General features: G+C 39.9%; 1 protein-coding gene across 1 annotated transcript; it reads right to left on the bottom strand.

Moving 5' to 3' along the window:
• Window positions 1-506: 506 nt before the first annotated feature.
• LOC127436944 (cullin-associated NEDD8-dissociated protein 1) lies at window positions 507-25,215 on the bottom strand. The gene is made up of 15 exons (XM_051691487.1): window positions 24,932-25,215; window positions 20,668-20,811; window positions 20,041-20,195; window positions 19,456-19,579; window positions 18,552-18,808; window positions 10,819-10,924; window positions 8,585-8,730; window positions 6,530-6,822; window positions 6,181-6,322; window positions 4,428-5,921; window positions 4,199-4,294; window positions 3,373-3,542; window positions 3,109-3,273; window positions 2,627-2,734; window positions 507-1,557 (listed from the first exon to the last, which is right to left on the bottom strand). The coding sequence occupies exons 1-15, from the start codon at window positions 24,997-24,999 to the stop codon at window positions 1,333-1,335; spliced, it is 3,693 nt and encodes a 1,230-aa protein (XP_051547447.1). The 5' UTR covers window positions 25,000-25,215; the 3' UTR covers window positions 507-1,332.
• Between the last annotated feature and the right edge of the window lie 2,722 nt (window positions 25,216-27,937).

The raw sequence follows: 27,937 nt of genomic DNA, 5'->3' as shown, positions 1-27,937 counted from the left end.
TTTTTCTGCCTGTTTGAAGAGTGCTTGCTATGACAGTGATGGTACAAACTGCACTGGAAAGACCATAAAATGACATTTTGGATGCAGGCAGCAATGGACCATTTTATTGATTTCTTACCAAACAATGTTGCCATACTGTCACACTTTAATGGAAGTAGAATGCAGTGTAAATGACTAAATAAACCTAGACTGTGTATTCGACACACTGTTTTCCAGAGCATTGAATTCAAACTCTTTTCACCTGTGGCTCTGTTGTATGGTCAGATGTATGGTGCTCTTTGATTCATCAACTTTCAGACATTCTTAAAGAGAGAATTGTACACTAAACATTGTACTGAAAGCATTGCAATAAATAAAACTAGCACTATGATAATTTTCCCAACCAATTTTACAGGTAAGCTACTCAAACAAGTTGGTACAAACAGGGTAGCATCTTATACCAACCCATCAGATCTAAGTAGTCTGAGCAACACCCTTATGGTTTCAGAATACAGTACCTGAAGAGAGAAGATTCTCCACTCGTTTTATTCACATATGTGCGTTCGATACAGGGCAAATATTTCCTCATAACAATGTTTGATGTCATATTTCATCCCTATATGACCGAGCCAAACAAAACTGTCATTAAGTAGAAAAAGAAAAATAGTATGCAAATTGTGGGCAGTTGAATTCTCATTTCTATGGATGCATGACACATGCAGACAACTGACTTTTTCGGACAGTGGGAATGTAATGAAATGCAATGATGAAAAAACATTGGTCATTCATTCAATGTAATACTCTAACTATGCCACACCTCATCAGGATAATATTTCTAAGATCTTGCTCTGTACTCGAGACATCAACAGTAACAAGAGGAGAGAGAGATGACATTAGAATCATACAAAAACCTAATAAAACTTGTCTGATAAGAAAAAAAAAATGGTCCTGAACGATTAAAACTCATTGAGTGCTACCCCTGTGATCCCGATTTCAGTTGTCTGCAGCCTAGAATGTAAAGAATAAATCTCCCATGGTAACTCAAATACTGTGGTCCATTTCTACGCTGTCAGTTTGGTGAGGGAGGAATGGAGAAAAGAGATCAACTGAAACGATTTCTTGTCGTGTAAAGAAAAACAAAGAATGTGGTAATAAGCTTTAAAGCTTAAGAGAATGAATGTCTGTCTTTTCATTAGTTTTTTTTCTTCTTTTTTTGATTTTAGATTTTTGTTTTCCTCCTATTTTGGATTCAGTGCAATGCATGGAACAATATAAGGGTCCCCCAGGGTTGGTAATCTCTCTGTATTTTCTTGGGAGCGACAGTGACGGGCGCGCTTTCGTTGGAGTCATCATTTAACTAGTGTCCATGGATTCCATGTTGGCGCTGGAGGAGTCCCTCTGGATGCTGTCGAAGATGGCGGCCAGCTCAGGGTTGGAGCTGATCTGAGACTGAAATTCACTCATTAGGGGGCTTTTCTCTGCCTCTGGGATGGTTAGTAGGGCCACCACTGCTCGCATGGCTGATCGTTTGAGCTCATCTTGCTTTTCAAACTCCTGTTTTACAGAGTTGGCCTTTACCTAGAAAAGAACAGGTGTATTTTGAGCCGATTCCATAATCAGAGAGTTGATTATGAGCACTATTAATTATAAGAGCAAACCTGGTAAGGTGTTTAATGATTTAGTTTTGCAATAGTCTTTTTTATTTTAGCGGGACAGGAAATGGAGAGAAGAGAGGGGAACTTGATCAGTAGCAAACTCAATCCCATGTCACCCACTTGAGCATCCTGGCTCATTGTGTTAGAACACTAACTGCTAGGCCACATCTTTGACTAGTTGACCATTTTGACACTTGTATTGAGGAGGATGGTGGAAAGAGGAAAGGAAAAGATAGGGAGAAGGGGGTAAATACAGCTCAGCCGATATGAGCAGCACGACTCAATATCAGGATTCCTACTCTTTTCAAGGCATAATTTTCCAGGGCATATCCAGGACATTTTATGTACCACACAGTTGTCATTAAAATTGTGGTTATTGGAAGGTATTTTGTTTTAAATTCTGTAAATTAATTTGTTAAAACTTTAAATCAAACGAAAATATTATTAAATTAATAACATTTTTCAACATAACATTGCATTATTTTTATCAAATGAAGTGCTTTTATACAAAAATCATAGGGCCCTAATTAATTTACATAACAAGGTGTAAAGGCCACATCATCACCACATCATCACCACACTACCACCTTGGAGTGTGAATGAAATTTTTTTTTTTTTTTTTTTAAATCTGCAGTCCAACCATCGTCGTTGTCTAAAGTTAACAACTCAAATGTTTTCGTAATTAAAATTACAGCAGTAATGGAACAAAAAAATGTGCACTATATTAATACTTGTACATGTAACAAAAACCTTGTCAGCTACAAGATCAAACTAAAATATTTTCCAGGATAAATAATTATTTTCCATTTAGGTATTTTTCTCATTTTCTGGAAAAATGCCTTGCAAAATTCCAGATTTTCCAGGATTTCCAGGATGCGTGGGAACCCTGCAATATGTCAGACTATATGAGCTAAAAGCTATGCTATAGCTTTGACTTCTACTATTGTCAGCGCAAACAGAGACTGTTCTGCGTTTATGTACGCTGTTTTTACCTTTGTGGTGCATGTAGCCCTGAGTGGCTCTACAAGTCTGTCCAACCTCTGTAGCACTGCACTGGGACACAGAGAAGACAATCTGGCCAGCATGAGAAACGTCAGCATCTACAAAAGATATTAATGGAGAAAAATGACAGACTATCAAGTCCATAGTAACTATATAATACAGAAGTCGTCTAACATAACAAAAAAATACTGCATTTTCTCCAGTAGACTGTACTGTATATAATTGTATTAAAATGGTAGTTAATGCTCCAGATTCATTACCATAAGAAAACACCTGGCAATTAGTATATTTAAAATAAAGTTTGACCACCTGATCTCTTGTCAATGCATAATGCATTATGTCTTTGATATGCCCACAAACTGATTATTTGTTAATCAATTCACTCTTTCATCTTCTCTGGTCACTGCATGATCTGCATGGCAAAAAGCCTGTGTCTCATAAAAGATTCATGGCATAGAGTCTCATGTCTTACCTTGATATCGTAATGGTCTTTAAGTCCATCTTCAACATGGTTTAAGAATTCAAAGATGTCAAGTCTATCAAGGCAGCTGTCTAATAGAGTGTACATGCACTCAAACGCAGCCTTCCGAATGTCCAGCCCATCATCCACTGTATGTTTGAACGGACCCATCTCAACCTAGAGACAACTTTCATTGAGCTCTTGGTTTTTTAAAAGCAAAGAGGTTTTAAAGCCGGAGACAGAACAGAAAAATTATTTGGAGAAAGTGCAGTTTACCTCTCTGATTAGTTCCTTGCGAACTTTGGTCTCATTGTACAAATGAGGAAGAACTGTATCCAATAGGTCTCGGATAAGGGAGGGTTTGTTATGTGCTGCAGAGTTGAAGGTAACTAAAGCAACTCTTCGTACATTGAGGTCTGGATCTTCCAATGTTTTCAAGAAATCACCTAAAATTGTAGGCAAAGCAATAAAATAATATTAATACAAATTTTGTCAGGTGGAAATTGTAACCACAGTGTGCACTTAACTTGCATGGGTGGAAATGTAATAGTAATTTTGGTTCTACACCATTTGGATCAACAGCTATAAGCAGAAATGCTTATAAGATGAAAAGGTGCAACTCTGAACTCTTTGTTGACATTTAAAATGTAAAAGTATTCTTTTAAAGAGATACTTCTCCCAGAAATGAAAATTCAGACATTGTTTACTCATCCCTGTGTTGTCATAACCCCATATGGGGTTGTTTCTTTTTCTTAACACAAAGGGAAAAACTGTGAAATGTTTTTGTGCTCAGTGATGTCATTCAATGGCAGTTTATGGTGACCACATCTTCAAGCTTCAAAATGACACAAAAGTATAATTCAGAAGTCTAACAAATTATTCCGGTGACTCATAATTTTTCAGAAAGCATATAATAAGGTTTGGTGAGAAACAAACCAAAATCTAATGTATTATTTAGTGAAAATGTTGACCGACAGTTGCTCTTATGTGCGCGTTCATAAGACTGCACTCTTTAAGAATAACTTGATGAGGAAGGGAGAACAGGGATATGTCTGTGTAGAAAACCCACTGAGTTGGTATTTCCTGAATAAAAAGTACTTGCCTATGCAGTTTTTAAGAAGGGGGTCAATTGTCTGTGGGTGATCAGAAATCGTGAATTTAACTGCTGTAACTACAGAGCTTCTGGCGTAAGATGATCCTGAAAAGAAAAGAGAAACTTGATAAGACAGTTATTAAATTAAAACCTCCACGTACTAGTTTTAAACTTGAAATAAACTGATCATAAATAAAGTGTTTTGATAAAGATTCAGCAGACTGAGTTTGGCAATCACCTGATAACAGATAGCTCTTTAGTCTGGGCAGAAGAGTCTCTGGGTCAATGAGCGTTAATTTGCCCAGACATTCCGCTACAACATTCCTTGTGCCTTCTTCTGTACACTCACAGTGTTTGAGCAGCAATGCCCACACGCTTTCCACATACGGTTTGAGACCTGCCACAGAGGCAGAACTAATGATTTCCTTGAGAGAGTGCAACAGCAGGTACTGCCGCTTGGGCTGGCCAGAGATCTCTTGCAGGACAAAGGGCAGGTACTCCGGGAGGTTTCCCACACTGATGCTGCCCAATGCGTATGAGGCTGCCGATTTTACCTCTTCGCTGGCTGAAGAGAATGCATCCAGGATGACAGTCTTCAGCTCTGGCTGGCCACTCAAATCAACGTGATGTCCAACCTCTCCCAGGGAAAGCAGAGCCAGCAATCGGATGGAGTCAGTGGAGCGCGAGTTCTTCACATCTTGTATGAACTGCCCCACCACTGCAGGGCCTTCTTTAGGGCAGGCGCGCGTCAGAGCGGCCACGCACTTTGCGATGGAGTAGTAGGACTGCTTATGGGTTAGAGTTGCACTCTGGGCATACACAGGACCTGTTAGCATACGTAGCAAGTCCATGTAGCCCAAGCTGGCAGTTCCCGTGGCTACAAGAGCTTGGAAGAATTCCAGCATGGCGCTAAGGGCACCACCTTGTAGTAATGGCGAACGGACAAGAGCGATGAGTTCAGCCAGAATGGAGCCACTGATCTTGGACAGTGAGTCTGGGTGGACTCTTGCAAGTGTTGTTAAGAAGCTGATAGCCATCTGGGAGACATGCATGTCACTTTCGTTGATAAGAGGTGGCAGCTCAGCCAGCACGGCATCAATCATGGCCGGTGTTACACTATCGCTGTAGTTCTTGACCAGAATATCCAGGGCAGCAAGCGTGCTAAGCTTCAATGCTCGTTGGTTCTTACGCAGAAAGGAGGCCAGAATGGGAACAGCTTCACCCAAGATGGGCCTAAGGTTGATCTTCAGAGGTGACCCTGCAATAAGCGTCAAAGCTTTGACAGTGGTCAACCTTGTTATCTCATTCTTTAAACGCTCCAGGAAGATGTTGAGAGTACCTGGTAGGTCTGCTCCAAGGCTATCACCAAGATTGCAAATAATCTGCCCCATACAGGAAATAGCTCGCTCCTTAACTTCTTGGTCAATATCTGCTGCCTTTAGCCTTTTGATGGTGCACGCAAAGAGGTCAGAGATGTAGGGTGAAGCATCAAAAGCATCTGGTTGATCCAGGGGCCTGATGACTTTGACCACCTGCTGGGTGACCAGTAGGGCTTCAGAGGTGATCTTGTAAAAGGGATCACCCACACAAGCAACTACAGGAGGCACTATGGCCTGAACATGGGGATGGAAGACTTGGGGCTGATGATTGCACAGGACCACATACAAGCAGGAGAGGGCATCTATCTTCAGGTTAGAGGAGCTTGACTTATCATTGAGAGAAAATATTATTCCTAGATAGAAAAAAATAAATTCACAAATGTCACTACACCCTGAAAAAAAAAAAAAAAAAGAATAGAATATGGGGAGAGACTTAATGACTACATATGATTTTCAACTCAAAGGGAGCTAACATTTCAAGATTTACCTCTTGGCAATTTTATAAATGTCACAGATGTAATGCTGATCACACTTGTCAAGAATTAAGCATATAATGACCGCAGAAATGACTGTACTAGTTTTAACATGTAGCAGCTTGCCTGTGGCCCATACCTGGGATGAGAACTGGAATATGCTGTGTCAGGGCCCCTGGCAGCACATTCACAAGTTCTGTCAGCATGTTAAAGCAGCACTGCCTGGTCTTAACACTTTTCTCCTTCATCTGTTTGTGCAATGCTTTCACTATCATGGACACCTGCAAAGCCACAAATTATATATTGTCCTCACAAATCCCTTTAAATAAATTTCAATAATTAGGAAGCCCAAGAGTTTGGAGGAACCAGTATTCTTTTATTCTTTTGAACTGTTTCCAAATGGCTTATGGACATAATCAACACCTTAACCCATTTCTGAGATGTGTGTAAACTAACTGTCCCCAATAAAAAAGGGTATCTTTCTCTACCTGGCTTTGCAGCATTGTGAGAGGAGTTTCTCCCTGTTCCATGGCATCTGGGTCACAGAGCCAGCTCTGGGCCGGGCGCGTCTGCTTGAGAAGTGACAAGTAGGCATGGAATACATCTGCTTTTACATTCTCTTCCCGTTCTTTAAATCGGGCGATGAGCGCTGGTGAAACCGTGCGGTAGAACTCGGGTAACATCTCGTGCCGTGTGCTCACCACGGCGTCCAAGCATTTTGCTGCCGCCCGCCTCACTTTCCAACTCATGTCATCATCGTCACTGTACTCATCATCACTGCCTGTTGGGTCACATGAATTAGATGAAAGAGAATTAGATGATTAGAAGCAAAGTTGCTAATTTGCATAATCCTTCCGTTTGCAAATACAGCATTTATGTTGCATACTGTTTGCAGGGTTAGGCATCAGCATCATTAATAGCAACAAATGTTGGCATAATATGTTTGTAGATGTGTCTGGTGCTGCCTTCAAGTCATGTTGGATGAGCACACATAAACAGTGGTAGCCACACTGTTGTAATTACCAGGGGGAAACTCTGGAATTTCTTAGAGCTACAAATCTCTGAGTTGGGGGCGTGTTGAATGATTACTGAATCTTACTGGAAGCTAATTGAAATTAATCCAAAAATGCTGACTGTACAAATCAGATTTTACACATTTTATATGCGGTTGATGAACATTGATAAGGCTAGTATTTCATACTCCGTGGCAAAACGAGAAAGCTAAAATATATAGTGTACATTTAAAAAAAAAAAAAAAAAATGAAATCAAATGCACATCAGGTCATAATTAAGATTTCTGATCTTGTACTTAGGAACTTTGTAGTAGGACTTAAAGGCAGCATGGATAGTTTGCATCCAAGCAAGCAGTACTGAAAAGTTTGTCAACACTCAGGACACTGTGGAATAAATGGGGCAGCAATTTTGTTCTTTGATCCCTCTTCTTCAGTAGCACAAAGAGCATGGATTTCTAAAGCATAGTCTTCTGAGAGAAAAACAAATGTTCCCTCAAGTCTGCTGCCAAAGCCTGTGAGCCACTTAAGGCTGCTTACAAGCCAGCGCACAGTCAGCACAATCAATTATTAAGAAGAAAACAGCAAATAGGTAGTAATATGATTTATGGATGAAAATGATAATCAAGTAGAGGTTGAGAATAAATCTCCTTTTTGCCAGAAAGGATCAAGCAGACCAAAGGCGGCAGTCATCAGGGTGGTTTTGTTCAGACAGTGAATCTCAAACTCAAGCTTTTGGAAAAGGGCTTGCTTGTCATTACGGCCATCTCCTGTCAAATTCTAGAGTGCAATGACCCACATTTCCTCATGCATGCTTCCACAAGAAACACTTCATCCCAACACTTTCACCGTTACACTTTTAGCATGCAACGTTGAGTAGATTCACATTCAGTTGTGCTTCAGAGCACTAATGGCTAAAAGAGCGCTTAGTTTTTCAAAGATGTCTAGAATGCATAACAGCTGTCAGAGACACGAGGCATGACATGCTCTGCACATGCATTTAAGAGGGTGAAAAGGTGCCTGCTTCACTGAAATGGCAAAGGGGATGAAAGTAACTGCAGCAAACATTTCAGCCTGTCTGGACATTACTAAGTCTACAGTTTTACTTTTACGGTACAAAATATTTCAGTCTAAGCAAAAGCAAACTTAGATCCAATTTCATAAGCTGTGAAGACTTGGGCATTATTCAAAACTGCGAGACTGGACCAATTACCACCATTCATTCATTTATTCATTCCAATAACAAGCTGATTTTCGATGATCTGGCCAAGAGTTGCTGCAGATGTCGAACATCTCATGTCCTCATACCCTATGTTAATCTGGGAGCTAGATTCCCACAAAAAGAGAAAGAAATAAACCCCAAAGTTGTCATTATTGATGTTATGAGATTTTTACTCTGAAAGCAGAGGCCGACACACACCAGAGCTCAAAAACCAAGCTGATAACTTACAGCTAACTGAACTGTTTGGGTCGGGAGAGAGAATAAATCCTTCTTCCCTCAGACAGAGAGGAGAAATGATCCCCGTCTCATACCTTGGTAATCTTCGTCTACACCATCGGCATCCATCGCGTTTTCATCTTCATCTTCATCATCATAGTTGTAGTTGGGGTCGTAGGTCAGATACTTCAGACATATGCTAATGACTGTTGGGACGTGTGGGTAGACTTCCTTCGGACACCTGGGAATTGGAGGGAAGAAGAGAGTTTGCATTAGGTATACTTAAGCAATCAATTTGCATCAAGTCATGGAAAGGCTGCAACTGGGAATTTCAATGTTATAATTTTTCATTGGCTATATTCCTCTCACACACAGGGAATACTAGTATACATGGAGAACATTTTCAATCTCTCAAAACACAGTAGTCGTCAAAATTAATACCATGCACATTATGATATTCCTGCTGTGAATTATGAAATATACATCAACCTCAACAAGACAACTTAAATAACCCAAGAGAAGTTAAAATGGGAGGTAAAGTCTATCTTTGTGAAATGCTCCCACAACTGCTGTAAAACTATAAGGATTCACAAACTTTGGTATACAGTTGAAGTCAGAAGTTTACATTCACCTTAGCCAAATACATTTAAACTCAGTTTTTCACAATTCCTGAAATTGTTACACTTGGGTCAAACTTTTTGGGTAGTCTTCCACAAGATTCTCACAATAAGTTGCTGGAATGTTGGCCCATTCCTCCAGACAGAACTGGTGTAACTGAGTCAGGTCTGTAGGCCTCCTTGTTTCGCACACGCTTTTTCAGTTCTGTCCACAAATTTTCTATCGGATTGAGGTCAGGGCTTTGTGATAGCCACTCCAATTCCTTGACTTTGTTGTCCTTAAGCCATTTTGCCTCAACTTTGGAGAAACTTTTGGAGTATGCTTGTGGTCATTGTCCATTTGGAAGACCCATTTGTGACCGAGCTTTAACTTCATAGCTGATGTCTTGAAATGTTGCTTCAATATATCCACATAATTTCCCTTCCTCATGATGCCATCTATTTTGTGAAGTGCACCAGTCCCTCCTGCAGCAAAGCACCCCCACAACATGATGCTGCCACCCTCATGCTTCACGGTTGGGATGGTGTTCTTCGGCTTGCAAGCCTCAACCTTTTTCCTCCAAACATAACAATGGTCATTATGGCCCAACAGTTCAATTTTTGTTTCAACAGACCAGAGGACATATCTCCAAAAAGTAAGATCTTTGTCCCCATGTGCACTTGTAAACTGTAGTCTGGCTTTTTTTTTTAATGGCAGTTTTGGAGAAGTGGCTTCTTCCTCGCTGAGCAGCCTTTCAGGTTATGTATAGGACTCATTTTACTGTGGATATATATACTATACCTGTTTTCTCCAGCATCTTCACAAGGTCCTTTGCTGTTGTTCTGGGATTGATTTGCACTTATCACACCAAACGTTCAACTCTAGGAGACCGAATGCATCTCCTTCCTGAGTGGTATGATGGCTGCGTGGTCCCATGGTGTTTATACTTGCGTTCTATTGTTTGTACAGATGAACATGGTACTTTCAGGTGTTTGGAAATTGCTCCCAAGGATGAACCAGACTTGTGGAGGTCCACAATTTTTTTTCTGTGGTCTTGGCTGATTTCTTTTGATTTTCCCATGGTGTCAAGCAGAGGCACTTAGTTTGAAGGTAGGCCTTAAAATACACTGACAGGTACACGTCCAAATGACTCCAATTAGCCTATCAGAAGCTAATTGCCTAAAGGCTTGACATAATTTTCTGGAATTTTAACTTGGTGTATGTAAACTTCTGACCCACTGGAATTGTGATATAGTCCATTAAAAGTGAAACAATCTGTCTGTAAACAATTGTTGGAAAAATTACAAGTAGATGTCCTAAACGACTTGCCAAAACTATAGTTTGCTAATATGAAATCTGTGGAGTGGTTAAAAAATTAGTTTTAATGACTTCAACCTAAGTGTATGTAAACTTCTGACTTCAACTGTATACACATAGTATCAGTCAAAGGTTTGGACACACCTACTCTCTCTCTCACTTTGTCTATTTTCCACATTTTAGAATAATAGTAAAACCATCTGATGTATGTGCAGTGACCAAAAACATTAAACAAAATTAAATATTAGCTTCTTCAGGGTAGCCAACATTTGCCTAGATTGCAGCTCTGCACACTCTGGGCACTCTTAACCAACTTCATGAGTTCTCCGCTTGGGAAGCTTTTCCAACAGTTTCAAAGGTGAAGCTCTGACTGGTATCATATCCTTATATCATTAGTAATTAAATGTAGACTTACCTCCTTACGAAAGACTCAAAAGCTTGGATGCAGTATTCCCTCAATTCATCATCATCAACATTGCAGAACTTCACTACCAATGGGATGATCTTCTCCAAGTACTCACCTGCAGAGATTGAACCATTGTTTAAATTAATTTACCAAAACACAAACATTGGGTAGCAAAAATGTAACATCAAACTGCAATAACAACTCATGGCCTAATATAATTAACTTTGTAGAGCTGCAAGATAAAGTTTTCAGCACAATCGAAGAAACAATCTTAATATGCGGGGGAAAAAATTATTAAAACAGCAGCACGAGAAATAGCTGCAAAGCAGCTTTGAGTGCATTCCTCTGAAGTAATCTTGCGCATCTTATTTCCAGCTGTCTTTGTTTCATCAAACGAGGGAGATAATTGGTTGATGGGGGAACAGTGCACCACAGCAACAAACCTAAATGACTTTTCACTTCATGTGGCACAAATGAAATGAATCGTCTTGGCACCGCAGCAATGGGACAACGTGGATGACAAGGTGACAGGTAATAATGACCGAACTGGAGATTGTTCTATCTCCTGTCAGGAAATAACATTCTGGCAATTTGTTCGATCAAACTTCAATAAGAGTTGACTTTAAGCCTATACCCCCATACAATTGCACTTTGGAGGTGGAAATGTAGAAAAAGTAAACAAAGTTGTAAATAAGGACAACTTCAAAATGTTTGACTACTGTATTTAAGCAATATCACAAGCAAGAGTGCTGTTGTACTGAATATCACCACAGCTGCGATTCGTTCGTAGGTAACAGAATGATATCATGATATAGTTACATACAAAAAAAATCTATAAAAATTGGTTTATATATTAAATACCCATATTATAATTCCTATTTTTGAAAAATTCAGTGAATTAAATACTTTATAAATGAATACTACTTCCTCTTGTATAATGTTCTCTTTATTTGTAACTTGACAAACTGAGAAAAAAAAAAAACAATTGGTGGTAATCAAATAGTGGTAATCAACCCTGCTAAATTTCACATTTCAGTCTGATGTTGTTGACTAGTATTATTATTACAAAACTTTCCTCAAGAAACTCAACATCTTCTGAAAGCAATGCAACAAAGGAAATAATCCATAAGTACAAAAATATCCCACAAATAAAACACTTCATTAGGCTCGTAATGATTTAAGTCAATCTGTAGCCAATTTTTGAATATCTGAAAGCAATGCTGTTTTGTTTTGTAATATCTAACATCATTCAAACTGAATTTTATAAAGGGTGATGTGTAGTTTAAAAATTCTGCATGACAGATGACACACAATTGTTGCCGTATGACTAGGGCTGAAACAATTAGTCGACGTTATCGACAATGACAACAATAAAAAATTGGCGACAGAAAATTCTGTTGTTGAATACAGTCCAGACACACTCCAAACTTTCCAAATAGCTTAAGGTGATGTAGATCACAAAGTACGAGTATATACAAAAGAAATAAATACAGAAGCACTCTAGTGGAATAAAGTGAAGCCGGTGCTGCTGTTCTGCTTTAAAGCAAAACTTTCATGTCGAGCGACTTTAAAGGAAACACCCCGGCGTTATATCTTTAATGCATCCTTTATTAAAGTTCAAATAATAAGGCAGCAGGTCATGTAAATAAGTACAAACTCCGAAACTGGCATTTCTCTGTGTGGTCAGTGCCACGTGGAATGCCCCGATCTAGGGGGAGAGACTGAAACTGCACCCGGCTGATGCACAATCTCTCACGGAGACACTCATCCCTTGCATGGGCTTGCTGCAGTTAGATTAGAACGTGATGGCTCGTGACATAGTAAATCATAATACATACGTGTTGTGGTGTGTTTCTTATCATGAAGAAAATCTGCAATATGCAGCTCTATCAAGAAGAAAGAGTTGGGTGCCTGGGTAGCTCAGCGAGTAAAGACGCTGACTACCACCCCTGGAGTTCATGAGTTCGAATTCCAGGGCGTGCTGAGTGACTCCAGCCAGGTCTCCTAAGCGACCAAATTGGCCCGGTTGCTAGGGAGGGTAGAGTCACATGGGGTAACCTCCTCGTGGTCACTATAATGTGGTTCGCTCTCGGTGGGGCGCATGGTGAGTTGTGCGTGGATGCCGTGGTTGATGGCGTGAAGCCTCCACATGTGCTATGTCTCCGCGGTAAGACGCAGAGGCAACTGAGATTCGTCCTCCGCCACCCGGTTTTGAGGCAAGTCACTACGCCACCATGAGGATTTAGAGCGCATTGGGAATTGGGCATTCCAAATTGGGGAGTAGTTAAAAATGGATCGAAGTGAATAAAAAGGGTAGTCTTATCCCATTAAATCAAATCACATTTGTCACACAGCCATATACACAAGTGCAATGGTGTGTGAAATTCTTGGGTGCAACATAGCAGTCGTGACAGTGATGAGACATATACCAATTTACAATAACATCAAATTAACACAACACGATTTAAAGTTTAATACACATAATTACACACAACACAATGTACAAATAATAACATACACTGTACAGTATACAATACACACAATATAGATACACATTATTCAATAAAAAAAAAGTATATATAGTATATATAGAATGTACAGTAGGTCATATTGTACTGTATTGACATTCAGGCTGTCGGTTGATAGTAAGTTGTTAAGAGAGAATATAATACAATAATAATATAATTTATGACAGTCCGGTGTGAGATATAAGAGTAATAAAGTGCAGTGCTGATGTATTTTGATCGTGGGAGATCAAGAGTTCAAAAGTCTGATTGCTTGGGGGAAGAAGCTGTCATGAAGTCGGCTGGTGCGGGTCCTGATGTTGCGATACCGACTGCCTGATGGTAGCAGTGAGAACAGCCCATGGCTCGGGTGGCTGGAGTCTCTGATGATCCTCCGAGCTTTTTTCACACACCGCCTGGTATATATGTCCTGGAGGGAGGGAAGCTCACCTCCGATGATGTGTCTGGCAGTTCGCACCACCCTTTGCAGTGCTTTGCAGTTGTGGGCTGTGGGCTGTGCTATTGCCGTACCAGGCGGAGATGCAGCCAGTCAGGATGCTCTCTACAGTGCAGGTGTAGAACCGTGTGAGGATGTGGCGGTTCATTCCAAATTTCCTCAGCCGTCTCAGGAAGAAGAGGCGCTGATGATTCTTCTTCACAATGACTTCAGTGTGGATGGACCATGTGAGTTCCTCAGTGATGTGGACACCCAGGAACTTGAAGATGCTGACTCTCTCCACTGGTGCTCCATTGATGGTGATGGGACTGTGTTCTCTGTCTTTTCTTCTGAAGTCCACCACAAGCTCTTTTGTCTTACTGACGTTGAAGGAAAGGTTGTGCTGCTGACACCAGTGTGTCAGAGTGTGCACCTCCTCTCTGTAGGCTGTTTCATCATTGTCAGTGATCAGACCTACCACCGTCGTGTCATCAGCAAACTTAATGATGGCATTGGAGCTATGTGTTGCCACACAGTCATGTGTGTACAGGGAATACAGGAGTGGGCTGAGAACACAGCCCTGTGGGGCTCCAGTGTTGAGGGTCAGTGATGAGGAGATCTTGCTGCCTATTCTAACCACCTGGCATCTGCTTGACAGGAAGTGCAGGATCCAGCTGCACAGCGATCTGTTTAAGCCCAGAGCCCTGAGTTTCTCATCTAGCTTGGAGGGCACTATGGTGTTGAATGCTGAGCTGTAGTCTACAAACAACATTCTCACATAAGTGTTCTTTTTTCCAGGTGGGAGAGAGCAGTGTGTATTGTAGATGCAATGGCATCATCAGTGGAGCGTTGTTGCGGTAAGCAAACTGCAATGGGTCTAGAGAGAGAGGCAGCACAGAGCAGATGTAATCTCTGATTAGTCTCTCAAAGCATTTGCTGATGATGGGGGTCAGAGCAACTGGACAGTCATTTAAGCAAGTGATTTTGGATTGCTTTGGAACGGGCACAATGGTGGATGTGTTAAAGCATGTGGGGACTACAGGCAAAGAGAGGGAAAGGTTGAAAATGTCTGTAAAAACACCAGCCAGCTGGTTCGCGTACGCTCTGATGACACAGCCCGGAATGCCGTCTGGGCCCGCGGCTTTGCGGATATTCACCCATCGGAAGGATCGGGTTACATCCGCTACAGAGACGGAGAGTGAACTAACCTCTGTATCTTCAGCCGCGAGAGCTCTCTCCGCAAGGGCGGTGTTATTTCCCTCAAAACGAGCATAAAAAGTATTTAGCTCATCCGGGAGAGAGGCAGCAGTGTTCATTGCGGAGTTTTTATTCCCTTTAAAGTCTGTGATGATGTTAATTCCCTGCCACATGCTTCTAGAGTTGGTGGTGTTAAACTGTCCTTCAATCTTGTTCCTGTATTGGCGTTTTGCTGTTCTGATTTCGGAGGACATAACTGGCTTGTTTATGCTCCTCCGCGTTCCCGGAATTAAAAGCGGCGGTCCGCACATTAAGTGCCACGTGAACATCGCTATTTATCCATGGCTTCTGGTTCGGATAGATCCGTATTGTTCTGGTCGGAACAACGTCCTCTACGCACTTTCTGATGAAACACATTACGCTATCAGCGTAAAGCTCGATGTCGTCATCAGAGGCGGACCGGAACATCTCCCAGTCCGTGTGATCAAAACAGTCTTGTAGCGTAGAGTCTGATTGGTCCGACCAGCACTGGATCGTTCTGAGGGTGGGTGCTTCCTGTTTCAGTTTCTGCCTGTAAGCGGGCAGAAGCAGAATGGAAGAGTGGTCCGATTTGCCAAATGTTGGGCGTGGGAGGGATTTGTAGCCATCCCGGAAGGGAGAGTAGCAATGGTCCAAAACCCGGTCCCCTCGTGTGTTGAAACTAATGAGCTGGTGGTATTTTGGTGCGACTGATTTGAAACTGGCTTTATTAAAGTCCCCGGTCACAATGAACGCGGCCTCAGGGTGCGCGGTTTCCTGCTCACTTATACTCCCATACAGTTCTTTGAGTGCCCGGTCTGTGTCGGCTTGTGGCGGGATGTACACAGCAGTGATAATGACCGCTGTGAATTCCCTTGGACACAGAAGCATGAGAAATTCCAGATCAGGAGAGCAGAAAGACTTGATAGAATGTACGTTCCTCTGATCACACCAGGATTTGTTAATCATAAAACATACACAACCACCTCTGCTTTTACCTGAGAGGTCTTTTGCTCTGTCCGCTCAGTGCACGGAGAACCCCGTGGGTTCAATGGCTGAGTCTGGAATCTCTGCAGACATCCAAGTTTCTGTAAGGCAGATAATGCAGCAGTCCCTCATCTCTCGTTGGAAAGAGATCCGCGCTTTCAGCTCGCAGAGCTTGTTATCCAGAGACTGAACATTTGCCAGTAGAATACTGGGTAGCAGGGGTCGATTTGCACGGCGTCTTACTCCGATGAGAACGCCGGCTCTGTTTCCCCTTTTCCTCCTGCGTTTCCGCGTCCGGGCTGCCCAGACAAAGGGCTCCGCTTGCGTGTTTGTAAACAGCGGGTCGGCATTGAGGAATTTGAAGTCCGGTTTACGGTGTGAAATTGCTGAACCAATGTCCAAAAGTCTGTCGTAGACAATAAGGCAGACAATATCCAAGACAAAAAACTTAAGAATTGTAAACAAAACAAACAAAACACTACCATATTGTGTCGGAGCTCGCAACGCAGTAGCCATACTCAGCGCCATCTTGAGGTTTAAACATTAAACACTGCAACAAAATACATTTTTGATGTGTTTTTGTTTTGGCTTGTTTTCCAATATAAATATCTATAACTCCTTTAAAACAACTTACATTTACATTAGGAGCTATACTCCATAAGATTTATTTTTTTTTAATCCAAGAATGTTGAATATAATATTAAATAATTAAATATTTAAAAACCTTTAAAACAAGATACATTCACCTGAGAAACAGCGTAAGATATTTAGACTTGCTTTCAGAGAATATATCTTGAATATAAGTATATTTTGTCTTTACTGCACTGGCAAAAGTATAAACAAGTGAAAAAATACACTTACTTACAAAATACACTTATATTCAAGATACATTCTCTGAAAGCAAGTCTAAATATCTTATATGTTGCTTCTCAAGTAAATGCTTCTTGTTTTAAGGATTTTTAGATATTTGTAAATGGAAAACAAAACAAAACCACTTGATAACAATGGGTATTTTTTTTGCAGTGAATTTTTTACTGAATTAACTTAAGTATTTTTTTCCTTTAATTCAGAGAATGTAATTTAGAGGTATTTTTAAAAGATGATTTTGTCCTCTTTATTGTTAGTAAGTACGTTTAATACAACCTTTTAAGTCAAGGCACAAGCTGAATAGTCAATTAAGTGCTAATGATTAATCGTTGCAATAGTCGCCCGAATACTTGAGTAATCGTTTTAAATAATCGTTAGATAAGTCGATTATCAAAATAATCATTAGTTGCAGCCCTACGCATGACATTGTTTTAGCTGTTTTCCTTGTCAGTGTTGGTTAGAATGTCGGGCTCTCTCGAGGTTTGAGATGTATAACTTCCTCCATAGTGCTTTAAGGTAAAAACCTCAAATGGGTCACACAAGTTTTGAAGTTTGTGCCGCGATAAAGACAAACCGGATTGAATAGTGGGAGTGATCACACACTCTGCGTTCTCCTGTATGTGGAGCACAGTCTTGAAGCCTGCTGGACTCGCACACACTTTCATGCTTCAGTGACAGCGCGCACGACAATCACGTGAAACACAGCTGCATATGTGAGATGAGAAGCATATTTACATCGCGAGAAGAATGAGCAAATTCAATGCCAGTCTCACGTGAAGCCGCTTTGCCTTCCATCTCCATTTCTCTGACGGAATGTGTACCGCCTATGTGTTATGTGGATAGAATGAGGTGCACAGTTCTTGCCACGATACAGACGATTTTCCAAAATGCATTGCCAAATTTCTACCGGTTTATCATGTCAGTTACTCCTATTTTAAGTGCAATATTCCTTTATACAACAGTTCTATAAACAACAAAACAAGTAACTTACATTTTAGACACAACATGACCAGCTATTTGAAAACAGTTTCAAAAGCAGGATCAAACATTGCATGTCACAAAGCAACACACAGACAGACTGTATGTCTGGAGTTCAGTGAAAACAAAAAAAAAAAAACAGAATAATTTAAACACTAAAGCGTCCTATTGCTGTTATAAGACATATCAGCACTCCTGAAACACCGCTTGTCCAATCAAATTAGAGGACCAGAACTAATTGTTAAATGTATAATAATGCATAACGAATCTTAATTTTGTTTTTAATGAAATGGCATTATAATCTTTCATCAATGCAAAACTAATATGAAAAATGTAATCAAGATTCAGTGTCGATACTGGTGACCTCATTCTTGACTGAAACATTTTCTATCACAAGAAAAGACCCAGGACTGCAGGAGCAAACCATAAAGCAATGCAGTCAAATGCAATACCTAAGAGAAGTGATCATTCCACAAATGTATTTATATTGTGTCTTCTAAGCAGTAATTGTAATAATTGAACCATTTTCATTAAAAACCTTTGAAGATGGCTTTGGTTTGCTTTTGCTCATTCCAGTGGAGTCCAAATTACAGGATCAGTGAGAAACTAATGGCTGCCTTGAGAAGATCACAGCTGATAGCTTCAATAAGTGCATGCTAAAATTGCTTTCAGCACTTAAGAGTAACTGAGTTGAGGTCTTGAACTCTGAAGACATTAAGTTAACTCAGAGATCTGCAACACTGGAAGATCCTCACCGATTCTGTGGCCAGCCTGTCTGCTGATGGCAGCGATGCACTGGATGTAAGTGCGTGTGGTTGACATGGATTCATTGCGAGAAAGCTCGGACAGTAAGTGCTCGATGAGGTCCACAAAGACCAGGTTTCCGCAGCTCATGACCAGATGTCCCAGGGCGATGATGGTCCTCTTCCGCACAGCCAGGCGAGGACTCGTCAATTGAGGCAGCAGACAGCTCAGAATGGAAGGGTGGAAATTCACTAAGAGACCTCCTTGTCTGGAAAAATGAACACAAACAATGTCAGATATTCAAGCAAAGGGTTCATGGGAGAGGCCACAAACTGACCACCATTCTTGAGCTTTTGCCTGTTTATCAGACAAAATGCTTTTGGAATACCATACTATTATTTTTTCTGCTGTATATTGTATGTATACTGTGCATGGTTTTCAAATGTAATGTATGCATGAAATACCCAGATCAGATGATGTACTACATATGTGGAGAGTGACAGAAAATTACTGGAAAGAGATCAGCACACATTGCAGGCTAGATTCAAACCTGCAATGCCAAAATGAGCACCACAGCTAAAAAAGTGCATGTGCATTAAACTAACATTTAGTCTTTACCCTGGACAGACACTTCTCACCATTCTCGTGCTTTTAATTCATTGACCAACGTCACATTCAAAAGTCTGTACATAAACGAACAACAGAGCTGAGAGCCAGCATATGAACTGACAAACCAAATGTATATTCAGCTCACTGAGCTGAGAAAAGTACAACTGAGACGTCCTTAATGTCACAGAGGGGAGATTTAAGTATGCACAAACATCCAGAACTTACCTGGCAGGAACTCATATGCTCTTATAAACTTTATTGGGTCCAAACAAAAGCAGTAGTCATCACAAGGCTGCTCTGACATACCTGCACAGCATGTCTGCCATGATGTCCAATGCTTCCAGTTGAACTGACACATCCTCCTGCTTGGCAATGGCACTTGTGAGGCGGCCTGTAATCTTTTTGCAAACGCTAGCAGCAAGAGCAGAGCCTAAAGCAAAGAGACATGGACTTAAAGAGATAGTTCGCTTAAAAATGAATATTGTCATCATTTACTTACATTGTTCCAAATTCATGGTTTTCTCTTTTCTGTGGAACACAAAAGGAGATGTTAGACAGAATGACAGCATCAGTCACCATTTACTTTCACTGTATATTTTTTCCATACAATGAAAGTGAATGGTTACTCAGGCTGTCATTCTGCCTAATATCTCCTATTGTGGTTCACAGAAGAAAATAATCAAGGTTTGGATCAACATGAGAGTGAGTAAATGACAATTTTCATTTTTGGGTGAACTACCCTTTAACAGGGAAGATTGCTCATATTTTAAAAATAACCGTAGCTCCTTTCATAAGACAATGACTTCTCTGTCCTCTTTAACACATGAGAGAGAAAAAAAAAACTGCATTGACACCACAGGAACATTAAGCAGAGAAAACATGTGGTTTTACCACTGGATGCTGGCGGAAGCTCTCCGATCACAGTCTTGAGGCCAATGCTGGAAATATCTCGAAGCTGCTCCTTATCTGATAACATGTTCGTGCACAACGTATCAACAATGGTTTCAACCTGGTACTCCTTCACTTTGCTGACAAGTGGGCCCAAACTGCAACAAATAACAAAGGTTTATAGGGCAATCTGCAAAAAGCTGCCTTTTTATCTGCAATGCATAAATAGGTTGAATCTCTCGCAAAAATAAACTCTGGTCCCAGTACTACAAAATGATACATAACGGTTTGTTTATTTATTTAAAGCAATTAGGTCAGTTTTTGTTAATCCAATTGCAAGGCAGCTTGAACTGGCATCAGGTTTAGCAGTCACTGCATTTTAGGACAAAGACTAAACCAAACAATAACAGATTACTGCAGGTGATTCATGCAATCCCTTCAAAATTATCTAGGTTAAAAATAAAGACCACAGAGGCTAATAACTAAGAGAAATCTAGGTAGCTAACAGCAATACCCCTCACTAAGGGAAATGAATGACCAACTCAAAACACATTAAGCAAGAGATGCTTCAAATTCACACAGCATCAGCAATGAAAGATTGAAATAAACGAATGATGGCAAAATTCTTACCATTTTACAGCCAGATTCTGAACTTCTCCATTCTTGTCCTCCAAGAGCTTTAGGATCATCTTGACAACCTTCCGTTCACTATCATCGTCCAGCTTTATGGAGTCCTTCTGCAGCTCAGACATCAAGTCATTGGTAGCCATGAATCTGAGGGAATGAAGTCATGGTGTATACAGAAAAAAGTTAAAGACATCTCAATTTTAAATCTCTGATGTTTTTGGTTCTAATACACATTTTAATATGCATTCCTGGTCTTATTGTACATGATTCATCAGTGCACATTATTCCAAAGGAGAAAAAATATATATTTTTTGCAATCTTTCATCAAAATGTATGTATTTATTTTTTGGCCTGCCTCAGAAATGACTTTCTTTTTGGGCTGACATCATTAAGCTCTCTTCAACCCCTCCCATCAAACCACCTGTCATATAAAGACTACTTTTCATGATCCAAATAATTCCTGATGGTTCAAATCATGCCATGTCTTTTCTTTCTCATTGAATTTACTGTTTCACTTGAAAACACATGACACTATGGAATGCAAATACATTTTGAACGCTGTTTCATGTTAACTTCAGGTCTGAAAAATTCCAACATTCCAAGTCATGACTAGCAGTTGCAGGACATTTTCCAAAGGTGTTCCCGATGGTCTAGACGCAGTGACACACTTAAAGACGGGATGGGAAATGGTGGAATGTTTCACAATTTCTGCACTAATAGAACATATTGAACTGAAAAATTACATATTTTGCTCTGTTAGCCTATATAGCCCCAAGGAGATGGCCACCTGTATGGTGCACTTGCTGGTAGCAAATGCAAACAGGCATTATGTCAGAGCAGGCAGGCCGAGTGAAGCAATTTTCCCTTTTCATCCCACTTTCATGGTTTGCTAAATTCATAATCCACTTCCGAGTTTAAACTGGAGTGGAATCAAATGAAATCTTGTCTTTGGGTGCCAACATCAAAGCCACTGCACTTGAACCTCATCTGTGTTGCAAACGAAAACCTCCTGCATACCATATTACGTGCCATCTTAAACACACACACACACACACAGTCCTAGACATGGCTGCTCTGGCACATATTTGAAGGCATGGAATCTCTTTTTCCAGCAAGAGCTCAATTAAAAATGAATAATGCATGAGAAGCATACGCTCCAATAGCAGGGTGAGAGAAGGAGCACCAACACAAACTCATGCGCACACACACTCACAAAGACCAAGAATGGTAAGCGAAATGTTCCTGGCGGGGTAGTCTTGTGAAATTTAAAAAGAGCCAGAATGAGAACTGCTAGCAGTTTGACATGGATGACAGGCAGGAAAGACTCTGGGAATCTGATCCGTTGACTGCATTAGTATTCATGTTCATATTATTATTCAGAACTGTCAGATATGAAACTCAAAATTATTTAACCTCCAGACAGCAGCTGTTGAATATAAGAACTTATATCATTGAAGGGAATCCCCTTTGCGAGGAAAAAAAAATAAAGACAAAAAAAAAAAAAAGACAACCAATACAGTAACAGCATTGATTGCTTAGAAAATTTAACTGCAAAAGCTACTGGTTTCCCAGCAAAAATTTCCCAGTGCTAGACTAGACAGCAAATCAATCATGTTCAAATCAGAGAGTCAGAGCCTAGAGAGACAAGTTAATAAGCAATCTAGCCATGCAATTTTTGCATTGACATTTTTAACATAACAAGAGGGGTTTCTAAATGCGTTAATAAATGGATTAACACTTAACAAATACATGTAAATCTTAGAAATATGCTTTTCTTGCCCAGATTGTTTTTATTTTTAATAAAAACCTGTTCTACTTGAATAGATATAACTCAGAGGTGACATATGCCAGATGCTCCAAGTATTGAACAAATTTAGAGATACTGATCACTCTGCAGTAAAGACGTGTCAAATATTAAGGATTCCCTAGCTATTCCAGAAGTTAGTTTGACTGTCATGTCATGCATTTCTTCTTTTTCCTTTGGCGTTTTATGGCGGTTGGCAAACAAGGATAGGTGCATTCCCGCCGCCTACTGGGCTGGAGTGTGGACCATTGATGGAATGGTTAAAAAAAAAAAATCCTATTAAACAGTTCTACCTTTAAGTATCTCATTAATGCATTATATATTTTATGATTATGATTCAAACCATTATGCAGCAGTGTTTTAAAAGTAAGATTTCCTATCCCCATTTCTCTTATTTCTTCCAACAGAAATACTCTTTCATTTTCATAAGCAGTACAATATATTAGTACATGCTCTACAGTTTCTGCTGATCCACATAATCTACAATTCCCAGACTCATGTTTGTTCATTCTATATAGGGAATAATTTAGAGCTGTGTTCCCAAGGTGATGTCTGGTAATGATTGTGTCTTCTCTTCTACTACCAAAATTCCCTTTCACCTCCTCCTTTATTTTGAATATGATAAAGAGGTCTTCCTCTTCCCTCCTCCTTCCAAAGTTCTTGCCATTTCCCTTTTATAGCTGTTCTGATTTTGGCTTTCTTCTTTACTTAGTAGGATATTCATTTCTATATCAGGATTTCAGCACCTGCTTTGCTAAATGATCAACTTTCTCATTTCCATCCACTCCCACGTGTGCTGGAACCCACAGGAAACACATCTTAATTCCTAACTTATTTACTCTATACGAACTTAAAATAATTTAATATAAAATGTCTTGTCTTGAGGTTCTCCCGCTAATAAGGCTTGATATGCTCAGATTCATTCTCTGCTTTATCACTGCATTCATTGGCCGAGTGTCCTCCATCCACCTGATAGCTAATAATATTGCTACCACCTCTGTTGAATAAATCCCTACTTTTTATCAATTTTAACTTGAAAATTTGGGACTTATACAGCTGCTGAAGCTCGACCTGTTTCAGGATCTTTAGAACCATCAGTGAAAATTGTAAGCATTGAGTAGTAATTCTGCTGTAGATACTGTTTAACCATTGCATCCTTTGCTATTACTCTATTTTTATCACTAATCATTTCTTGCAGCCAAGGTGAAATAGGTGACACTACTACTGTGTGGCTCACTTCTACATTTATTATTCCACATGATTGGGCTGCTGCTTCTGCAATCCATCCAAAACTTCTTAACTTGGCTGACTCATATTCCCAGCATTTTACCAATACTTTTTTAATTGGACGAGTTTCATAGTGTCCCTTTACTGTTATCCAGTAAGTTAACATTAACTTTAGTCTTCTAATATCAAGAGGCAGTTCACTCATTTCTACCTGTAAGGCAGGAATAGGGGAAGATCTGAGAGCACCACAACATATACTTAATGCCTGTGACTTAACTATTTCTACTTTCTGCAGCAATATTTTAGATGCAGACCCATATGCTATACATCCATAATCTATAGCTGACCTAATTAATACACAATATATTCTCTTCAATGAGTGAGGCCTGGCACCCCAATCCACCCCAGCTAAACATCTTAAGATTGCATTTATCAACTATTTTTTGTATGTGAATTGCAAATGTCAGTTTTTTGTCTAACCATACCCCCAGATGTCTTATCACATTCACTTGTTCTAAAGGTTTGCCGTATAGCTGTAATCTTACACTAGGACAGTCTCTCTTTTAAAAAAACAAAAACAAAAACAAATAAGCTGTAATTTCGACACTGTTAAACGAAGTCCCCATTTATCAGTCCATTTTCCACCTCATTAATTGCACTCTGCATACTTTTAGCCACATACGAAACATTCCTATGTCATGCATTTATCTCGGACGTGCTCTTATGACAAGTTGGCAAGTACTACCGCTAGCATTAACCATCTTATATGACCACGAGGTTGGAAACAGCATAAAATAAATAATTTTGTATTGTCCCAGTAACTTTTATGCACGTTTCGGACATAGTTTAATACAAAGTACAAGTTCATTGAAATCAATGTGAGCCGCTAAAGCTATTCGGCTAACACACTAGCTGCTAGCCGGCTAACATTCATGCATACACCCGCAAACACTTTGGACAGCTTCTATTTCAACAGGAAAGACAAGCCATATCCGGCAATGTAGTGCGCATTGTTAGTTTACAATCAAACAAATACGCATTAGAACCGAAATTAAAGCACACAGTACGAGTCTGACGTGCTAAGCTAACTAGCTAAACAACTGTCGCGCGATTCGCGGCCTAAAACTTTCTGCGATCGTCTCTTTCCTATTCAAAACATTTAAACACCATCACAAGCTTCAAAATGCACATGCATGCGCTTTTACACTTGTTCTTGACATATGCATCTCCACTGACCGGAAATCCTTGTCGCTGGATGTCATTTTCTCCAAAAGATTAGAGATGTGGTAGGAGGCACTCGCCATGTTTGCAGTAAGGGAAACCACTTGTGTGTGTGTTTAGGGCCAGAATTATTCAGTCCGCCTCGTTTTTGGAGGTAAATTGGGGTATAATAAAAATCACGATGGTCCAGAGTTTGTTGTGCAGGCAGGTGTTCAGCAGCAGCAGCAGTGCAGCGAAGAACAAACGTTCATGCCTTGAGTTTGGATGGGTTTGAATGGAGGTGCTGCTCAATTCTGAATCTGCAGGAGGGTGGAGCTGAGTCTTGAGTGAGAGTATGGCTGTGTTTCAAAACCAAGTGAGCTGCCTACCTGGACAGCTTCGGAACGTGGTTATGATGGCAAGAAATGCTCGATTTGAACAATCGGAACTATGATGTCCAACGAGCATATTCTGCCCACAAATACGGTCAAGGTTTTGAGACAGCTTATAACTCAGAACCTCTAAATCAGAAATATCCAACCTTTTTCCTACGAAGGGCCAAACATCAAACTTGACTGAGGGCTGTGGGCAGAAAGCAAACGTTGATTTATATCAAACTGTATTGTATTCAATTATAAAAGTTGCCCTGGTAACCCCACATTTATAATTTCGTTCCCCACCTTTATAATTCCATACTATCTGTATACTGTGTATATAACATTACTCTGCAGTCTGCTTAATGCAATGAAGAGCTGTGCCAATGGCATATTTTTTTTAATGTTTTTCCTCTTGTCATAAATGGCAAGGCAGGCCAGATCAAAAGTCATCACTGTCCAGCTTTGGCCCGCGTGCCCTGGTTTGGGGATCTCTGCTATAAATCCACTGAAAGAAAACTAATGATACTGTTACCGATATTGATGATGATTAAGATCATGATGATGTTATGAGCAAGTAAATCAATGAGAGTAAGTTAGAGTTTATCTTTACTTCTCCTGTGTTGATTGGTGTTTTTTTGTTTGTTTTTTTCATTGAGGTTACAGAGCTTTCCAGAACATGTTTACAGAACATTTCAGCAACATTTTGCTCACTGCTTGTAATCAGCCTTTTCCAGTAATCCTGAAGTTCTGGAAAAGGGTTATAAAGTCACAGAAATTAACTGATCAAAAAGTGTAAGAGCCCTGTATTATATCCTATGGAAAGTTACATATTTAGCATGGCCCATTAAAGGGTTAGTTCACCCAAAAATTAAAATTCTCTCATCATTTACCATCCCAGATGTGCATGACTCTCTTTCATCTGCTGAACAGAAAATGAAGATTTTTAGAAGAATATCTCAGCTCTGTAGGTCCATACAATGCAAGTGAATGGGTGCCAACATTTTAAAGCTCCAAAATCCACATAAGAGCAACATAAAAGTACTCCAGACGACTCTGGTGGTTAAATCCATATCTTCAGAAGTGATATAATAGGTGTGGGTGAGAAATAGATAAAAATGTAATGTTGCGTTCCATTCAAATCGGATGTGGGGTATTTCTATTTGATATCTCCGATCTCTAACCATAAATGCATTCCATTGCCAGATGCTCGTAAGATGATGTTTAAGGAAACAAAACTGCAATGCTCCCGTTAGCTTAGCAGGTGTTAGACTGTCACCAGAGACGTCTCCTAGCATCCCAATTCATAAACAATTTGCAATGCTAGCATTTGTGCTACAGGTGTATATTTATAACTTATTTTTTATATCTTCCTGGGTGCCGACATTATTGTGTGACATCACGCACCTGCATCTCGGCGAAATTGGAGTTTAAAATTTCTGCACAACTTTCCAAATTGGAATTATGACTCCAAGTGGCATTCCAGTGCACTTTCCAAGTAGGAAGTTGGAAAATCCAACTTTCAGAGTTGAATGGAACGCAGTATGTGTCCTTTTTTCCTTCACTTTAACTTTAACTTTCTCCTTCTTCTGTTTTTGGTGATTTACATTATTTGTGCATATCGCCCCCAACTGGGCAGGGAGGAGAATTTATAATAAAAAATTACTTAAATAATGATCTGTTTCTCACCCACACCTATCATATTGTGTCTGAACACATGGATTTAGCCACTGGAGCCATATGGATTACTTTTATGCTCTCTTCAATGAGTGAGCTTCAAAATTTTGGCACCCAATTCACTTGCATTGTATGGACCTACATCTTTATTTGTGTTCTGCAGAAGAAAGAAAGTCAGGCACAACTGGGATGCCAGGATGGTGAGTAAATCATGAGAGAATTTTCATTTTCCTTTTATTGACTTAGGATCATTTTTGACCTGGGAGAAGTAAAAAATATATTATAAATACTGCATAGTTTTTGATACTTGAACCAAATGTTGTGGCTTTGTCAAGATCATTAAAAAAAACAATTAAAAAAAGTAAAAAGAAAAAGAACATTTGGACTCATTTGGAAAGAACCAGTTTTGACCTTTCACCTTTTTGTTTTGACTTTCTAGATGGCATAGCGCTTTAAATCAGTTTTTGTACATCTGGGAATCAGATTTGACCTGGAAAATATTTCACATTTTCTCAATTTTAGCCCATGTTCTGTGCCCCACTGGGTACTGCATCTTTCCCACAAATTGCATACTTTCCTATCAAACAGGTTTGTGCACACACAAACCCAATTTTTTTTTTTTTTTTTTTTTTTTTACAGTTTTCAACAGGTAATATGTTAGTAAATAGAACATGATTTTATATGATAAGGTGCAATGGTAAAATACCTATTGCACATAATTTTCTCCTAAAACTTTAGACCTTCCTAAACCCCTGTAACTCAGCAACAAATTGTTTGACATTAGTGGGAAGGAATGGGTTTGTTGCCATGGATGTGCAAAGTGGGCCGATTTTGACTGCTGTAAAAGGCGATAGAGATTCATTTGTGAAATAGGCATGTACTAAAAATTGTAGCTCTAAAATATATACTGTTGATTTTCTACAAGCAGAATAAATCATAAATGGTTATTGCCATGGTTCTGGTGGGTCTTCTGTGTTTTTCCTGTGTGTCT

The sequence above is a fragment of the Myxocyprinus asiaticus genome, chromosome 47 (genome assembly GCF_019703515.2).
Source record: "Myxocyprinus asiaticus isolate MX2 ecotype Aquarium Trade chromosome 47, UBuf_Myxa_2, whole genome shotgun sequence".
In the NCBI taxonomy this organism is placed as follows: domain Eukaryota; kingdom Metazoa; phylum Chordata; class Actinopteri; order Cypriniformes; family Catostomidae; genus Myxocyprinus; species Myxocyprinus asiaticus.
This window is presented reverse-complemented; position numbering and strand designations above follow the sequence as displayed.